Here is a 16147-nt window from a genome sequence, read left to right as displayed (position 1 = left end):
CAGTTGACTTGTGTTTTTCTTATTCTGACACGTCTGAAGCGAATACATAAACAATTTGACTTTTATAGTAACTATTCAAAAAGTTAAAGTAGCAGCCCTTAAAACAACTATTATTGTCAAACTCTAAAATAATAATACTTCAAATTTATTTAGCGCTTTTCTAGACACTCAAAGACGCTTTATTAAACAAAAACTAAATAGACAAGGAGAAAACAAACAGAACATTTCAGGTAAAAAGGAAAAGTGGTGAAGGCCCTGTCTAAACCTAAGAGACCAACTACAAAGCAATATTTCCACGCAAACACAATGAATATAGTTGACACCTTTTTTGTAATTTATTTCAGCTCAAGTTTTTCAAATAGAAAATAGAAACATTCATATTTCCCAGAATAAACACAGCTTCAGGAGATGTGTATTTTCCCTATCTTTACATGATTTCTTACAGGTGTGTCGTAAAGCCACTGTAAACTAAGTGCGTTCCAGCCCTTACATGAAATGGCAGTGACATTTTCTACCACAGTAAATGTACAATCAGTTGTTTTCCATCTTGGAAAATTACACAATGTTTGAAAAATAAAAAAATTGAATGGAAGATTGAGTTTTGTGGGGGAAAAATCCACAAGAATCTGCTCGTAACATTTTCAGGAAGCTAAGATTTCCTAGCAGCACGCATACATTAGTATCTTACTTTTAACATTTGAGGATTACATGCGTTCTAAAATTAGTTATTTGACGCTTTGTCTGCTTATTGTCAAAAGACATTCAGGAGTTTCAAGTAATTCTTGCTAAAACATAAATAAATACAAATAAATCTCTTTCATATTAAATGCTGGTTTACTAAAGTATAATAGTGAGTTGTGCATGTCAGTGAAATATAAATAGCATTATGTTGACTACCAACACTGGACTGCAACATTTTGACCTTCACAGGGTCACTGCCTACTTTGAATGTCTTCTGTCTCGCTGCACTGCTGTGGTGAGGCTGGGACACTGAACACCAAGAAACAGACAAATACACAGAATTGAGTTTGGGCTTGGACTTGATGAAAGCTATCAATTGCAATTTTGAGTCACATTTCATTAACGTTAGTAAATGAATGACATCGGATGCATTGAAGCTCAGGTTGGTAATCTTCAGAAACACTTTGTTATAATAATAATAATCCATTTAATTTATATAGCGCTTTATAAGATACTCAAAGACACTTTATATGTTACATTTCATACACCGTAGACACAGCTATGGGGAGCAATGTAGGGTTAAGTGTCTTGCTCAAGGACACATCGACTAGGGCGGGGATGGAACTGCCAACCCCCTGATTGAAAGGCGGACATGCTAACCACTAGCCCCACGTTATAGCTGTCTAAATCATCTTTACATCCCGACAGCAATCCATGAATCAAAAGCTCTGACAAAAAAGAAAACAATCTGATGAGTGTGATGTAATAAGCTGCAACTTGTGGAGCTCCTTCTGCAAGATACTTATAGATTTCAGACAAAATTAACAAATTGATTCTGTTTAAAAAAAACTAATTTAGCTGGAGGAGAAAAGCACGTTGATTAAAAAAAGAATTGCAATAAATCTACACAATGTATATATATGTGTGATGTTGAGCTCATGAGTGTCTAAACAGGGCAAACCACATAGACATTAAAAGTCAGTTCACCTAAATTACAAAAACATTTCTAGCCGTGCAGTCACATTTTGTGAGCTTCGGAAACTTTAAGGTGATCCAAGATTGTTCTGTGATGATGCTAAACCCACTAATATGTGACCTTCCTTCCTTTAAAGGAGCATGAGAACGTCCCATTTATGCTGGGAATGATTGAAAAGCGCTGCCTTTTACTGGTAGAGAGACATTAAAGTCTTACTCTGCGACTGTTCCTCGTCCTCGGTGGGAAAGAGGTCACCCAGAGACTCTTTGGTAGAAGATGTGTCTTTGTCCTCCTGAAGTGAGAGAGACACACACACACACACACTAAATTAACTGATAATTCAAAGTGGTGTGTCACACTAACAAACATAAATGTACCTCCAAATCTGCAGCTTTGTGTGTTTTTTTTTTTAAACCATTTAATTTACCAGCACATGGTTGAGTCTCAGTGCTCTCATCAAGCCCATTACTATGAAGGTAGATTTGTGTCTTTATTACGCAAACAAACAAAAAAGGTTTTGAGAGCAAATTTCTGGTTTGTAAGTAAATTAATTGTTAGTTTTGCTTATGAAACAATAATTTGTTGATCCAAATCAAAAACCTTCACTCTCAAAACGAAAAGCTACGAGTTGAGTTTGGCCGTAGTGGGCGGGGCATACGCTGCTGAATGAGCGAGGAGTTTCTATTGGTGGATTCGGCTGGGCTATTGGCTCTTGGCTCGCTATGCTAACGGGAGGTTACGGTGAAGAGGACATGGAGGTAAGTTGACATCATATTGCTCTGTTTTGTCAAAAGTATTTTAAATGTAGCAGCACTTCACTTTGTTTTCATGTTGTTAGTGTCGTGGAGTCTCTTTTTTAAAGAACCACATGGAGGGCTGCTGTGCTGACATGCAATAATAATTAATAATAAGCTATAATTTTGCTATCTGTCTTTACAGTATGGAGGAATGTGAGGCACTGTGTACCCGCTTAGCAATTATGGTTAATGGATCCTTCAAGTGTTTGGGAACCATTCAGCATCTTAAGTACAAGTAAGTGATTTTACCTCGTCCCATATCACGTATCAAATTTCTGTAACATTCATGCAACAATTAAACATAAATTCAATCGTATTAGCATTCTACGTAACTGGCAATCTTTGATTATTTTTCTTTTGTCTCGCATCAATGTTAATGTAGGTTTGGTGATGGCTACGTGGTGACCATGAAGATCAGGGCAGCCAAGCCCGGGTGTGCTCCAGATCTGAACGCTGCCGAAGCCTTCATGGAGAGCACCTTCCCCGGCTGCATCCAGAGTGAGAAACACTGCAACACTCTACAGTACAAGATCTCCTCCTCCTCCCTGGGGAGGATCTTTCAAATGGTCCTGGCTAACAAAGACGAGCTCAAGATAGAGGACTACTCGGTGTCACAGACCACTCTTGACCAGGTAAATGAGTATAGGAAAACAAATTACATCATGGGAATTTAACAAGGGTTTACATTGATTCATTTCATGTTTCTTTCAGGAGGATCAGATGGCTCAGTTTAAAAGCAGTCAAATTGTGAATAATTCACTATTTCTTTACTTTTAGCTCCGAATTGGCTCTACGCATTTAGCTGAAACACTTCTGTGCCGAAATACAGCCTCACAGAGGATTGCATTATATTTCATATCTTTGCTTTTTGATTCGCTCTTTTATTTGATAGATATGGAAAATGTCTCAATGTGCGTCATCTGCCAACTTAGTTCAAACTGATCTTGCTACGTCGGCGACAGGCGTGGCTGGAGGCATTATGTTTTCGGGTCGTCCGGCCGGTCTTCTGGTGTAAACACGCTATCTGAGAAACGCCTGGGTGGAACTTCTTCAAACATCCACCTGGACTCAAGGATGAACTGACTCAATTTTGTTGGTCAAAGGTCACTGTGAAGTCAAACTAATAAAATAAACAAAGGCTTTGAATATCTTTGAATATTTCTCACTGAAGCTTCAAAGCCCCCAAAATGGTATTAGTCCCGTTTACTGTGTCATAAAATGTAATTAAAAAGTCATAGTATTTAGTACCATTAAAAAAAGCATGGTATAATATGGTATATCATAACAATATTGTAGTATGACTTGATCCTAATGTTTCTATGTACTTACTTGTAGGTTTTTGTGAATTTCGCCAAGCAACAGTCAAGAGAGGACGACATCATTGCGTTGCATCCAAAAGCTGCCGGAGCACAGCGATATATTGAAGCCACGCCCTTCAAGTCTTTGGAGAAGTGAACTTATCTCACTGAGCACAATTGGAAGACTTTCTTTGGTTTTCATTTCCTCTTAGAAGCCGCTGTGTCTAAAGAATGCGCCCTATGTATGTGTGCTTCAAGGACTAAAAGTTAAGTAGAGGATTCTCTGTCATCATGAGGTCCTGCCTAGAGTCAAGCGACTGGTGCATGATCAGTTTGGGGAACACAGAAGATGAATCGCTTTTCCTTTGGAAGGGGTCTTTGTGGATCTACTGTGCGGTGTTAAGATCTGAAATGCAGTCTGTGAATGAGGCAGCCCTGTAAATGGGACATGACACGTGTCCTGTTTGACCGATGATCCGACACGTGGCAATACTTTGCTTTTCCAGTAAATGGGGTTAGTGGGCTTTGAATTTGGAAAGTGTGGAGCATTTATGTACCTGCTATATGTTCCACGTTCTGCTCACCTTGTAGGCCTTGCAGACTAAATGAAACGGCTTGAGATTTATGAGCAGCACCATGACTTTGATTGATGACATGTCAAAAAAAGTTATATATCGGGTTTTAATGGGAATGTGAATTATGTATTTTTTGCTTCAGATGCCAAGCAAGATAATCCTTTTTTGCCTTCTGTAGATATGTGTAATAAGCACTCTGAAAAGCATAGCCGCAGCACTTAATTGAGGCAGCTTTACCTAAAGCTTCATAATTCTTATACGACGATGTTCTGCTAGTGCAATACAACTAATGATTTTTACAAAGTCCGCTTGCTGCTATGGAATAATTTTTATATTGTGTGATATTTTCTTGCCACCAATGTCTTTGCGCTTAATTACACACGTTCAACTTTGGTAAACTGTCTGCATTCCACCAGCACCCATGGTGTCATTAGAGAAACTCACAAAAGTGACGTTTCTGAGAGGGGCATCATGTCAAATGAAGTACGTATTTTCTGTAAGATCTGGGCCTTTCCCTCAGACACTCTGTTTGATTTGTTTTACAGGAAAATAGCTCGAGATTATTCACATTTGTACAAAACAGTCTTTGACAGTTTAATAAAACCTGAGATTAGACAGGGCTGGAGAACAACAGCAATCGCTGAGCATTTGATAAGCCCTCTACACATTCATGACAGATGTTACACTTCTGTAGTATAGTTTCCTTTTCTCTGAAGAACACAATCTGAGATGTACAGTGGAGAAGCTAAATTGCATAATTAAATGTCTGCTTTAGCAGCTTACCTCCTGAAAGCGTTGAAGTGATGTTGCACTCTCAAATGGATGCCATGACATTTTTAATTCAAGTCTGCTACTTTGCTTGGACAGGCACTTTATTATGAGCTGGAGTACGTTTTATTTCTTTCACTTAACCGGAAAAGTTTATCAGTGCTGTAAGCATTCATCATTAAAAAGAAGTGGCACAACCTGTAGGTTAATGAGCCAGCTTGCAATGATAACTATTCACTTTAAATAAGGGTTGCTAAGATCCTGAGGTGCCATTTTCAACCTTAAATCAAGTCCTGAAAATATAAACAAAACAAATAATGTGTAATGTTAACACAAACTATTCTATGGCAGCAGTGAAGATATATCCAATATCATGAAGGCTGTGACCTCTTTTGCTTTTGACTTTCTGTAGGTAAAAGTTTGAGTTTCTGTAGAGGGCGCTATAGATAAGTGAGATAGCCCAACAAACAGGAACCATCACAAGAGCATGCATGTGACAGTTATATGAGCGGGTTGATGGACAGCTCAGCTGTCAGGTGGGCAGAGAAGCACCAGCAACTGACTGACCGATAAGCCCGGCTGCCATGTCCCAGCAAGAATAGGCCCGTTTCTATAATGCCAGATTCGGCAGCCATCAAAGGGCCAGAGCCTTTTTCAGTGCTGGTTGCCGATAAACCCGGCTGCCATGTCCCAGCCAGAATAGGCCCATTTCTATAATGTCAGATTCGGCCCAGATTCGGCAGCCATCAACGGGCCAGAGCCTGTTTCAGTGCAGGTTGAAAATCAAGGAACTTTGTATTCTTTAGGAAAATTCATTTGTGGCTTGTTCCAAGGCTGAAATGTCTTTTAAGACCATCAAAATATGGTGATGCAGCTTTGAGGCAGTAAAGTCATAAAACCATCAGGTATTCATGAAAATGTAAGTCTTGTGTTCTGAGACACTTTTTTGAAGAAAATCAAGGAACTATGTATTCTTTATGAAAATCCCCTTTTGGCCTCTGTACAGGCTAAAAAGTCGTTTCAGACCATAAAAAGAAGTAAATGTAATTTTTGGGCAGTAAAGTGATAAAACCACAAGGTTTTCTGAAAATGTCATGAAACTTGTAAGTCTTGTGTTCGGAGACACTTTCTTGAAGAAAATCAAGGAACTTTGTATTCTTTGGAAAATTCTTTTTTGGCCTGTTCCAAGGCTGAAACGTCTTTTAAAACCATAAAACTATGGAGATGCAGCTTTGAGGCAGTAAAGTCATGAAACGATCAGATATTCCTGAAAATGTTATGAAACTTGTAAGTCTTGTGTTCTGAGACTAGTGTGGTGTTCATCCTGACTTGTGTCCAGCAGGGGGCACTGTTGCTTTTTATTTAGCTTTTGGGCAGGTTTTACGACAGGAGAGTGATTTACAGACTTGATGCTGCAATGTTGTCCTCATTCTGCTGAGCGAGGCTAAGTTGAATCCGTCTTGCTAAATAAAAATACAACTTGATGAACGTGGCATTGATATCAAGAACAAAGCGCCATTTCCCCTATATACACACACACATTGATACATCCTTACAGGAAGCTATTTCCTAGTTACTAAACTACCCAAAACAACATGTATCTGAAATGTTCCATGAACACAACTGAAACATGTACAGTTAAAACTGTTAGCTCATGCACTGGATGGCCATATAGTAATTGTAGTGACCAGTTGTCCGATACATCAAAAAGCAAACATAAATTGAATGGCAACTGACGCACCATGAGTTTGTTGTTTTCTCATAATTTATTTAACAAAACAAAACAAGCAAACAAACAAAAGAACAAAGGACCTCCTCATGCTGCCTCTCCTGCACTGACGCATGCCCAGGTGCATGCTGGTCCTGTACCTGCCTACGCCTACATATAATCCCAGGTGCCCAAAGCATTACCCAATTAATGAACAACCAAAAGAGTAAGTATACTTTGACAACAACAAAGAATAAACTAAACAAAAAACTATCAAAAGAAAAAGCTATCCGAATACATCAAAACATCTAACCTAAATAAGAAACCATCTGGAATAGTTCAACAATACTACTTGTGAATAACATAACTAAATACTAACACCAAATAAATAGCTCCTACACTTCTGCTTTGTGTCCCCAACGACCAGAACGACTTGTCACACACCAAGCGCTGCAAGAAAACCCCGCACCAAGGAGAAGGTAGAGGCGGACAGACAGGCAGGCAAGGAGAGGAAGGGGGCGAGCGAGCAACAAGAGCCCAGGAGAAGGAGGAGAGGAGACAAGAGCAGCAGAGGAGGATAGAGGCTGGGGAGAACTTGAAGCGTCTCCGTCCCGGACTGTCACTCACGAATACGAACTCCCGCGAACGCACAGAAAGTCTCGCGTTAACTCAACTCCCGATCCAGGGTTACTGAGGCAACAAAACGTTTCCATGGAGACGCGCACACTCAATACCACAGATCAGACTGAATGAAGGAACCTCACAGAGAAAGAGTAACGTATCGTAATTAATGACTTCATGAAACATGTACATGTAACAAGTTAGAGTAAATAGTTGCCCTGTTGTCGTTGTCCGGCAACTTATTTCAGCTCGGGAGGACTTAGCGGCTATGCTTGATAAAGTTCACTTGCTAGCCGGCTAAGCTAATATAGTTTTAAACTCAGTTAGCCACTTTATGTCCCCTCTTACGGTAACGTTCCTCAATCTGGACACAAAGACTGGTCATACAACGGTAGTTTGTAAATAAGTGTTATGGAAATTGCTACGAAATAAAGATAAACAATGTGACGTCAGGCGGCCGTTTCTCAATATGCGTTCTTGTCCGTAAATGTGTTCTCGTGGACTTGTAAAACGTCATCAGTCGCGGCCCAAGTACTGTTCCGATTCAAAAGTTCGCTTCTCCCAAAGTACGGTCAAAATGCCCGGATGTGACTTGATCCGCCCAGTTTCCAAAGGATGCATCAGAGGAGACGTGTGCGTACTTTGGACAGCCAATATCCCACAATGCATTTCGCACCAGCGACGGGGAAAATGACCGCGAAAAAAGCACACAACTGTAAGTTGAAATTTGCTAAATACTACTGTTGTTGAGTCACGAAATGTAATTTTAGGATGTTTTCAGGCGAGAAGTTATTAGTTTAATCATTAAATATGTGGTCAGTGTGGCCGCCGAGAACTTTTTTAAATGACCAACCGCAACCGCAATCGCAATTTTCATCCTTATCATATATATATATATATATATATATATATATATATATATATATATATATATATATATATATATGATAATGGATCAGATATATATATATATATATATATATATACCAACCGCATATATACCAACAGCATAATGGTTCATATATATATATATATAAAATACGATAATTGACTTACTATAATAATACTGGCGCTTTTTATAAATGGTGGTGACGTCATCAAGTTCGCTGCTGTTCCAATTGCAGAAAGACCGTCCTCCCGGACTCCAAAAGAACACAAGTCTGTACTCAGCATACTTTTAATTGAGAAACGGCCCTGGCAGGGTGGTCACTATGTCGTCATAAGTTAATCTTTTTTAACCGCAAAGAACAGTTTACGTTAAAGTACAACATGATACATTTTCACTTAATTTACAGTTCTCATGTAAATTGTGCTTTTCACTGTATATTGTGTATTTCACTATTTATTGTGCATTTCAGTGTGTCAGTGTGTTTGTCTCCCTATGCTTAAAATCATCCTGCATGCTTTGGTAAACACAGAGAAAGAAGAAAGCTTTGAGGTGAGAGCTTCAAAAGAAATGGATGAGGAAGATTTAAACACCACTCGTCAGGTAACGCTCGGCCATTGATTATAATGTGTCATTTTTTTCATCTATCTCTGTGACAGACATTATCCTACTAAATAACCCCCCTGTCTCTTTCCCTCCCCACTTTTCTCCTCGGCCCCCTTCTTTCATCTCTTTCCATAAAAGACGTTTATCCGTTTATTGAGACTTACTGGTTTACTCGAAGAGTTATTGTCGGATGAGAATGAACGGGCTTTGGATCAATTTATTAAAGACACATCCATCACAACCATGGTGGCCTACTTGGACACTCAGGACAGGCTGCGGGTGGAGTTCTCCATGCCCTCACAGGTGAAGCGCTTCCTTCCCCTTTAACCTTCATGCTTTAGTGGTCCTTGACAGGAATACGTTTGAGAGCCACTGTTAGTTTTGTTTAAAATCCGATTCCCTCCCTGTATTTTTCATCTCTCCTCATTACCACCACGCCTGAATAATTATTTAATGGGTGCAGGTTGTGGAGCAGCAGACCTATTTTAACCGCATACCAGGAGCCATAATCGCAGCGGACACGTTTGATGAAGTCGTGCTGTTTGGCACGGTGCGGGGCAACCCCATCCAAAATCTGCTTTGGGAAATGACCTGTCTGCACGCCCCCGCAATTGCCCTAAGCACCGACATGGAGAAGAACATCAAGGATGACTATACCAACCAGATGCACTGCTTTCTTTACAGCCTCACAGGTGGGTACCTCAGAGGAAAAGCGAGGGAGACAATTCACTATCAAACCACACCACACATGGTAGTAGTTCTAAAAACAACTCTGGACCACTGTAAGGTTGTTATCTTTGCCTTACTCCCTCTGATTTGACTTTGACTCTTTAGAGATCTCCTATATACAATACATTTACTCAAGAGCAGTCTACACCGCCAGTGCTTTTGAAGCGTTTTAGACGTCCCTCACTCTCATAACAATGTTTCACTCAGCTCCAGTATTTGATAAAGACTGTACATCTAGAAGGGAAATGTTGTATTTCCCAAAGATGAGATGATAGAATTCCTTTTTTTAATACAACTATTAGGCAATCCACCAAGAATCAAAGGCATTTTACACATTTCTAGACCACCAAATCCCTCTGTGTAGCAAGACTATTTGATTCAGTAACAGTGAAGCTCATCTGTGACTGCAAATGGTGGTACGGCATATGCATTAAAGTGGAGTCCTTCTTTACCCCTGGTATACATCTTGCACTCTATGCCAGGATGGTGCGGTAGAAATCACATGCAGTTGTGCACAGGATGGGCAACATAACTTGCTGACATTTTCACCGAGCCACGTGTGCTGCAGTGTAATATTTTACCAAATTGTTGTTCTCGAACAGATGCTGTGTATGAGAAGTTGGGCCAGACAGTTCTATACATCCCAATGGAAGCCCTACAGTGCACACCTGAGGTGGCCAGCAAAGACAAAAAACTGATACAGAGAATGGAGAGTAAGCTCTATTTATATGTGTATGTATGAAATGGTGGGTGTGGTGCCTTTCTCTCTCTTTCCATCTCTGTGGGTGTCTGTGTCTAGAAGGGCACATCAGACGGTTTGTTCATTTCTGATTTAAAAAAAACATTGGCTTTGTGTCTCAGACTCTTTTGAGGTTTTATATAATGAGGCACTGGGCTCATAACCCCTCACCTGCATCAGTCCAATTTGTTAATTGTTTTTTTCCAATATTTCTTTCGTCATACTTAGTGGTTTTGACATCATTCAAACTCCTGGCCTTCTCTGCTTCCTTCCATCTGTCGACCACGCTTCATTTCACCTTACCACCATTTTCTCTTTTCTTCCACTCAATTGTTCCTCCTGGTTTTAGTTGTTCTTATCCACTGGACGGATCAGGTCAAGCAGCTCCTGAGTACCCAAGCAATAATGAAGATGAGGGAAAACTGCGGCCCGCTGCAGGAGATTGACTTCTGGAAGAGTCGCTCTGCAAAGCTGTCGAACATCAGCCAGCATCTGCAAAAGCCCGAGGTCAGCCACATCCAGAAGATTCTGCTGCTCGCCAAGTCTCGCTATCTACAGAACTTCTGCAAACTGGCTCAGGAAATACAGGTACCAGGAGTCTCAAGTCTAGAGGGCTTCTTACTGGTGGCGCTCATTACTGCAGCAACATTACGAGCTAAAAAGTGGGACAATGTTGACATGAGATCTTTTGTTGCCATGACTGAAGCAAACTGATAATAATAATAATATGCATTCATATTATCTTCTTTCCTCTGTGTTGCTCAGGAATGTTCTGTGCAGGCCAAATCAAACATGACCTTCCTGTCCATACTGAAGGAGCCATTGGAAGAGTTGGCCGGGCTAAAGCCCAGAGAATTCGCTCCAAAGTTGCGACACATTGTCAGTCTCATTCGCATCATCTGGGACAACTCCCCCCACTACAACACCAACGAGAGGATCGCTGGTCTCTTCTGCAAGGTTCCTGTATTTTACTGCATCAGAGTGATTGGGGGAGGTGTACTCACACCAGGTTTATTTTATTAACCCCCTCTGTCTCTCTGCGTATGTGCAGCATGCGGCTGCACATCCTGACTGCTTTTTTGTGGATTATTTTGATATGCTACTTCAACGTCTTTTACACAAGCAATCATGTATTCCTCAGGTAATTCAGAGGAGCAACATTAACAGATAAGCTATTATCCACCTCTTTGCCCATTTGTAGAAACCAATGGCTGACCTAAAGGAGAATATGTACATATTTTATCCAGTCTGTGATTCCAGCTAATACCATAAGAGAAGGGGAACAACATTATAAACCTTTTGTTTATAATAGTGTTTGTTTTCTCCTGCCTTGCAGATGGGTAATGAGATCAGCCGCCTCTGCTTCCAAAGCATCTCTCTGGACGGGATCTTTCAGGGCTATGTGTTATCCAGCAAGCAGAACCTCAACGACTGTATCCATTGCTGCCAGGAGTGGAAGAACATTTACCAGCACGCCTCACAGCTTCACCACAAGTAGGATAAATCTCACCTGTGTAGGGACACAACACGCTGTCATCTGGGCATGTTTGATTTCAAACATTACAATTCACTGATTTATATGGGTATAGTGTCACATTCAATTGATGTTGAATTCAGGTAAAGTTGGGCAAAATGTTCTAAAATACTCATATACTGCTCATTTCATTCTTCATTTATTTTTGAGACTCTCCCCCTCCCCCCCCCCAACCCCCTCTGTTTTTTACATCAGGTATTCTCAAAAAGGCTGGGTCCTGGACCAAAGCAGGTTTTTTGTACTGGTTGATTCTTCCATCCAGAGATTCGAAGAGCTGCTGGAGGTGAATTTCCCCTCACTCATACATGCACAGACAATAACCCACGTACACGTAAAGTATAAAGAAGAAAGAAAAAAATGTTTTCTCTTATGTCTTGATACAGGATGTATTGTTTGTTATTTGGGATATTTATTCCCTCTGGTTTTGTCTCAGGTATGCGATTGCCAGAATCAGTTTGCCCGTTGGGAGGACGGTCAGCAACGAGCCATCACAGTCTTCGGCAGCTGCCAGGCACCCGAGTTCACCCGCTGCCTCCTGGAGATAGAAAGCAAATTCCACCGTTGCCTAAAGAACCTGCACTTTCTTGACAAAGACATCCTTGATGTCAAGAACACCTTATGGCGCAATAAATTCAACCAGTAGGTCTATTGCTCTTTAACACATTCAAACTGAGACTAGATATAAAAGTAAAGCAAACGCAAGCAAAGTCTCGGATTGTAACCACAAGTGGGCATGACAATCACATTTTTTGCAATTTTGCTGTTTTCTCAAACTGGGTGAAGCTAGGAGAAGTTTGATGGAAGATGGAAGAGAGGCTGATACTTTATTAGTAGGAGAGAAAAAAAAAAACACAAACAAGTAAATACAAAGTAGGGTTTGGAGATTTGCTAGTACAGTGGAAACCTGTTTTAGCCATCACGTCTGTCCGGGTTAAATTAAGTGTATATAATATAATATAATGTATACCTTTTGTATAATAATATATAATTACTAGAACGGATATATATATTTCTAAATTGTTTTACAATTACCATCTAATCGACAATTAAGGTATTTTTTGTTCATCAATTAATATCTTGATTTTTTTTGGTGATCAGTTGAATAATGTATCAACTAATTTATTATTTATTCTACTACTGATTAACACAATCATGAATTTTTCCTAAAAAGATTTTAAAAACTTGTCTGATTTGTATATTCAAAACAATTCCAGAACTGATTTAAAGTTGTATTTAACACCAAAAAACTTTTCCAACACTTTTCTTTTTGAATAAGTTTGCAAACTGGACCAGTACAGGGATCTCATTTATAGCTGTTGCGTAAGCACGAAACCGGGCCTGGTAGATGGGTGCGCCACTTCCCACAAACCCCGACCCTGTGAACATGTTTGTTTTGAGCCTGGAAATTACCACACTAAAAAAGTTTATTACAGAATGAACAGAATTTCTGAGTGCTTCTAATGTATATATCAGCTGATCATCACACGTATATGTTTTCATGTGTGGATATGTTTTTGTGTGTGTGTGTGTGTGTGTGTATGCAGGTTTTGTGCAGTTGTGAAGGATTTGGAAATGATGATGGTGAACCTGATCAATTCAGTGTTTAAAACGGTGTACCAAGTGGAGGAAGGAGTTCGGCTTCTGTTCCGTTTCAAGCCGATCTGTTCTCGAGAGGTGTCTTTCTCGCAAAACACACACACACGAACACACACACACACACTCAAGTCTGAAATTTGCTTTCACACCACTCAATGATGCATTACTGCATTTCTGAATTAAACAGTTTGTTGCTCCCTGTATTCTGCTTAACATTTGTTTTCTGTCTTCTCTCACTATCATGGAATTCATTCACTTTTGTCCAATCTTCTCCTTCACAGGCCATTAGGCGCACCACAGAAGAGAAGGTGGAGCAAGTGATAAACATCGTTGACAAGGAGCTCAAAATGGTCAACAAAGAGCTGAACCGCGGGATGAGGTCTCTTTCTGACCACATGCCCCAGTTTGCAGGCCAGGCCCACTGGTTGAGGGCCCTCAAACGTCGCTTAGCGAGACCCATGGAGGTGAGTCCATCACTACACAGTGACATAAAGCAAAGTAAAAACCACATATTGAATGTAAACAGATGGCATTCATGATCTTCCCTGAACCCACCTTCTGGAGCTCCGTCCTTGACGTCTTCTTCACTTATCCTATCTCCTTCCCTGACAGGTGCTTCAGAAGGCTCGCTTCCTACCCGAGTCATCCAACCGCAAGCAGGTGTTCTTCACCTACAGCCAGATGGTTCAGGTTATGGATGAGTTGGAGAGGAAGAGCTTCAGCGATTGGAACCAGAAGCTGGATGGACAGTGCCTCAAGAAACTGGAGCAGCCGCTCATGGTGCGCCACAAGGACAGCACCGCCATGCTCGACATCAACTTTGATAAGTGAGTGACATAATCAAGACTTGCACACAAGATGACTCAAGGCATTCCCATTAAAGTGCAGATTCACACAGTCTTACATTGTGTTTTCTGTGTACTTGTCACACACACAAACTTGAGCCAATGCCCCGACAGGATGTACAAATACACACTCAGCTGGATACAAAGATATGCTCTTACACAATATATTATTCATAAACTACACAGTTCTACACAAATGCATGATGCATGACGCATGCATGTGGTCATCATTTATGTTGTGTGTTTTTCTTTAATGTGTTTTCTTGTCCAGCAACCTGATGAACATTTTTTCGGAGATCGACTACTGGGATCGACTAAAGTATGAGATCCCCCAGTGTGTGTCTGACATTTCCAAGGACAGGGACGACATTAGAGGCCTGCGTCAGAAAGTACTGCCGCTGGTCAGGGACTACAACAGGTCTGACACACACACACACACACACACACACACGCACGCCTGTGTGTATGGTTATATGGTAAACATCTGACTGTGCTTCTTCTACAAACACTGATGTGTGTTTTATCACAAAGCCATGTCAAACCTTTTTCTGTCAAGCATAGCAATATTTGATTAATGTTAACTGGTAACATAGGACTTCACATGGTATTTAAAATGAGATCAAGTATTTAAAAACTCAAAACAAACTCTCAACAGTGTTTTTCTTTTGGCCCACTCCAGAAGTACTCAAAACACATACATATTACTTAATGCCTTTCTCACCTGTTTGTGTGTGTGTGTGTGTGTGTGTGTGTGTGTGTGTGTGTGTGTGTGTGTGTGTGTGTGTGTGTGTGTGTACTGTATATATGGGTGTGTGAATCAGGATTATTGGAATGCTGTCTCCCGATGAGTTGGGTATCTTCCGGGAGCGAATTCGGCTCATGGATAAGAAGATTCAGCCAGGGCTGTCCAAGGTCCTGTGGTCTTCTAAAGGAGCTGCTAACATCTTCATCTGTGACTGTCTCCTGCATGTTAACAAGGTTGTTACACAAAGTTCCCTTTCTGATATGGGCATGGGGACAGATAACAAGAAGTGGGTGAATGGAGAGTTTGGTTTCAGTGTGTGGATTAAATCCCATGAATTTGTTTGGCAAAAGTGTTTTTCAGTGGACTTCTGAACATGGAACCATTTTTGACAGATCTTACTTTGTCGGGCAATAAGTTCTAGAGAACAGGACAGAAGTGACTAATAGTGTCCTCAAGACATCTGGAACCAATTCCTGGTATAGTAAGCGAACCACATTGTACTGAGGAGCCGCTTTTCTCTCCTTTTCATCCACTCCAGGTCCAGCAGATGGTTGATGGTTACAAAGCATCCAAACAATCTATCTCCACCCTCTGTTGCCAAATCAGTGAAACATTGCTGATTAAATTGGATGGAAAGACTGTATACAGGTACCAAGAGATGTTTGATTACATATTCATTGTACACAGTAAATAGAAAAAATAACGAATATAAAGTGTTCAGATATTATTTAACATGTTTTAATTCACTTCCTATGACATGGTTCTTAATTAATAATATATTCACTATATTCTTCTAATTCATTTCTTCTTTTACTCAGTGGACATGTGGTTTTTGTTTCCTTTCTTGGTGGCATTATGGGTGTTTCTCCTGTTGCAATTATTAGGAACCTGGAGTTCGAGGATGACCAGAAGACTCACCAGCTGAGCCATCTCCAGATACTGCGCTCAGCCCACCAGAATATTGTTCACATTATGACCCGCATCCACAACACCTTCTCTAATGATGGACTGGAGGTTTGTGCCTTCCGCTGAGACTCCAAATC

General features: G+C 40.5%; 1 protein-coding gene across 1 annotated transcript in view; it reads left to right on the top strand.

Annotated features, from left to right (window-relative positions):
- Positions 1-8805: 8805 nt before the first annotated feature.
- dnah2 (dynein, axonemal, heavy chain 2) overlaps positions 8806-16147 on the top strand; it is a 64358-nt gene continuing 57016 nt past the window's right edge. The window contains exons 1-16 of the mRNA XM_034560743.1: positions 8806-8913; positions 9055-9219; positions 9380-9608; positions 10248-10358; positions 10734-10972; positions 11150-11341; positions 11721-11878; positions 12114-12201; positions 12352-12557; positions 13463-13592; positions 13796-13978; positions 14127-14341; positions 14631-14777; positions 15181-15337; positions 15643-15752; positions 15989-16118. Of these exons, the coding sequence (XP_034416634.1) occupies positions 8806-8913; positions 9055-9219; positions 9380-9608; positions 10248-10358; positions 10734-10972; positions 11150-11341; positions 11721-11878; positions 12114-12201; positions 12352-12557; positions 13463-13592; positions 13796-13978; positions 14127-14341; positions 14631-14777; positions 15181-15337; positions 15643-15752; positions 15989-16118 (2568 nt within the window). The remainder of the gene's footprint in view (positions 8914-9054; positions 9220-9379; positions 9609-10247; positions 10359-10733; positions 10973-11149; positions 11342-11720; positions 11879-12113; positions 12202-12351; positions 12558-13462; positions 13593-13795; positions 13979-14126; positions 14342-14630; positions 14778-15180; positions 15338-15642; positions 15753-15988; positions 16119-16147) is intronic.

The sequence above is a fragment of the Cyclopterus lumpus genome, chromosome 20 (genome assembly GCF_009769545.1).
Source record: "Cyclopterus lumpus isolate fCycLum1 chromosome 20, fCycLum1.pri, whole genome shotgun sequence".
NCBI classification, from domain to species: Eukaryota; Metazoa; Chordata; class Actinopteri; order Perciformes; family Cyclopteridae; genus Cyclopterus; species Cyclopterus lumpus.
Note: the sequence above shows the minus strand (reverse complement) of the source record. Positions and strands in the feature narration are given on the sequence as shown.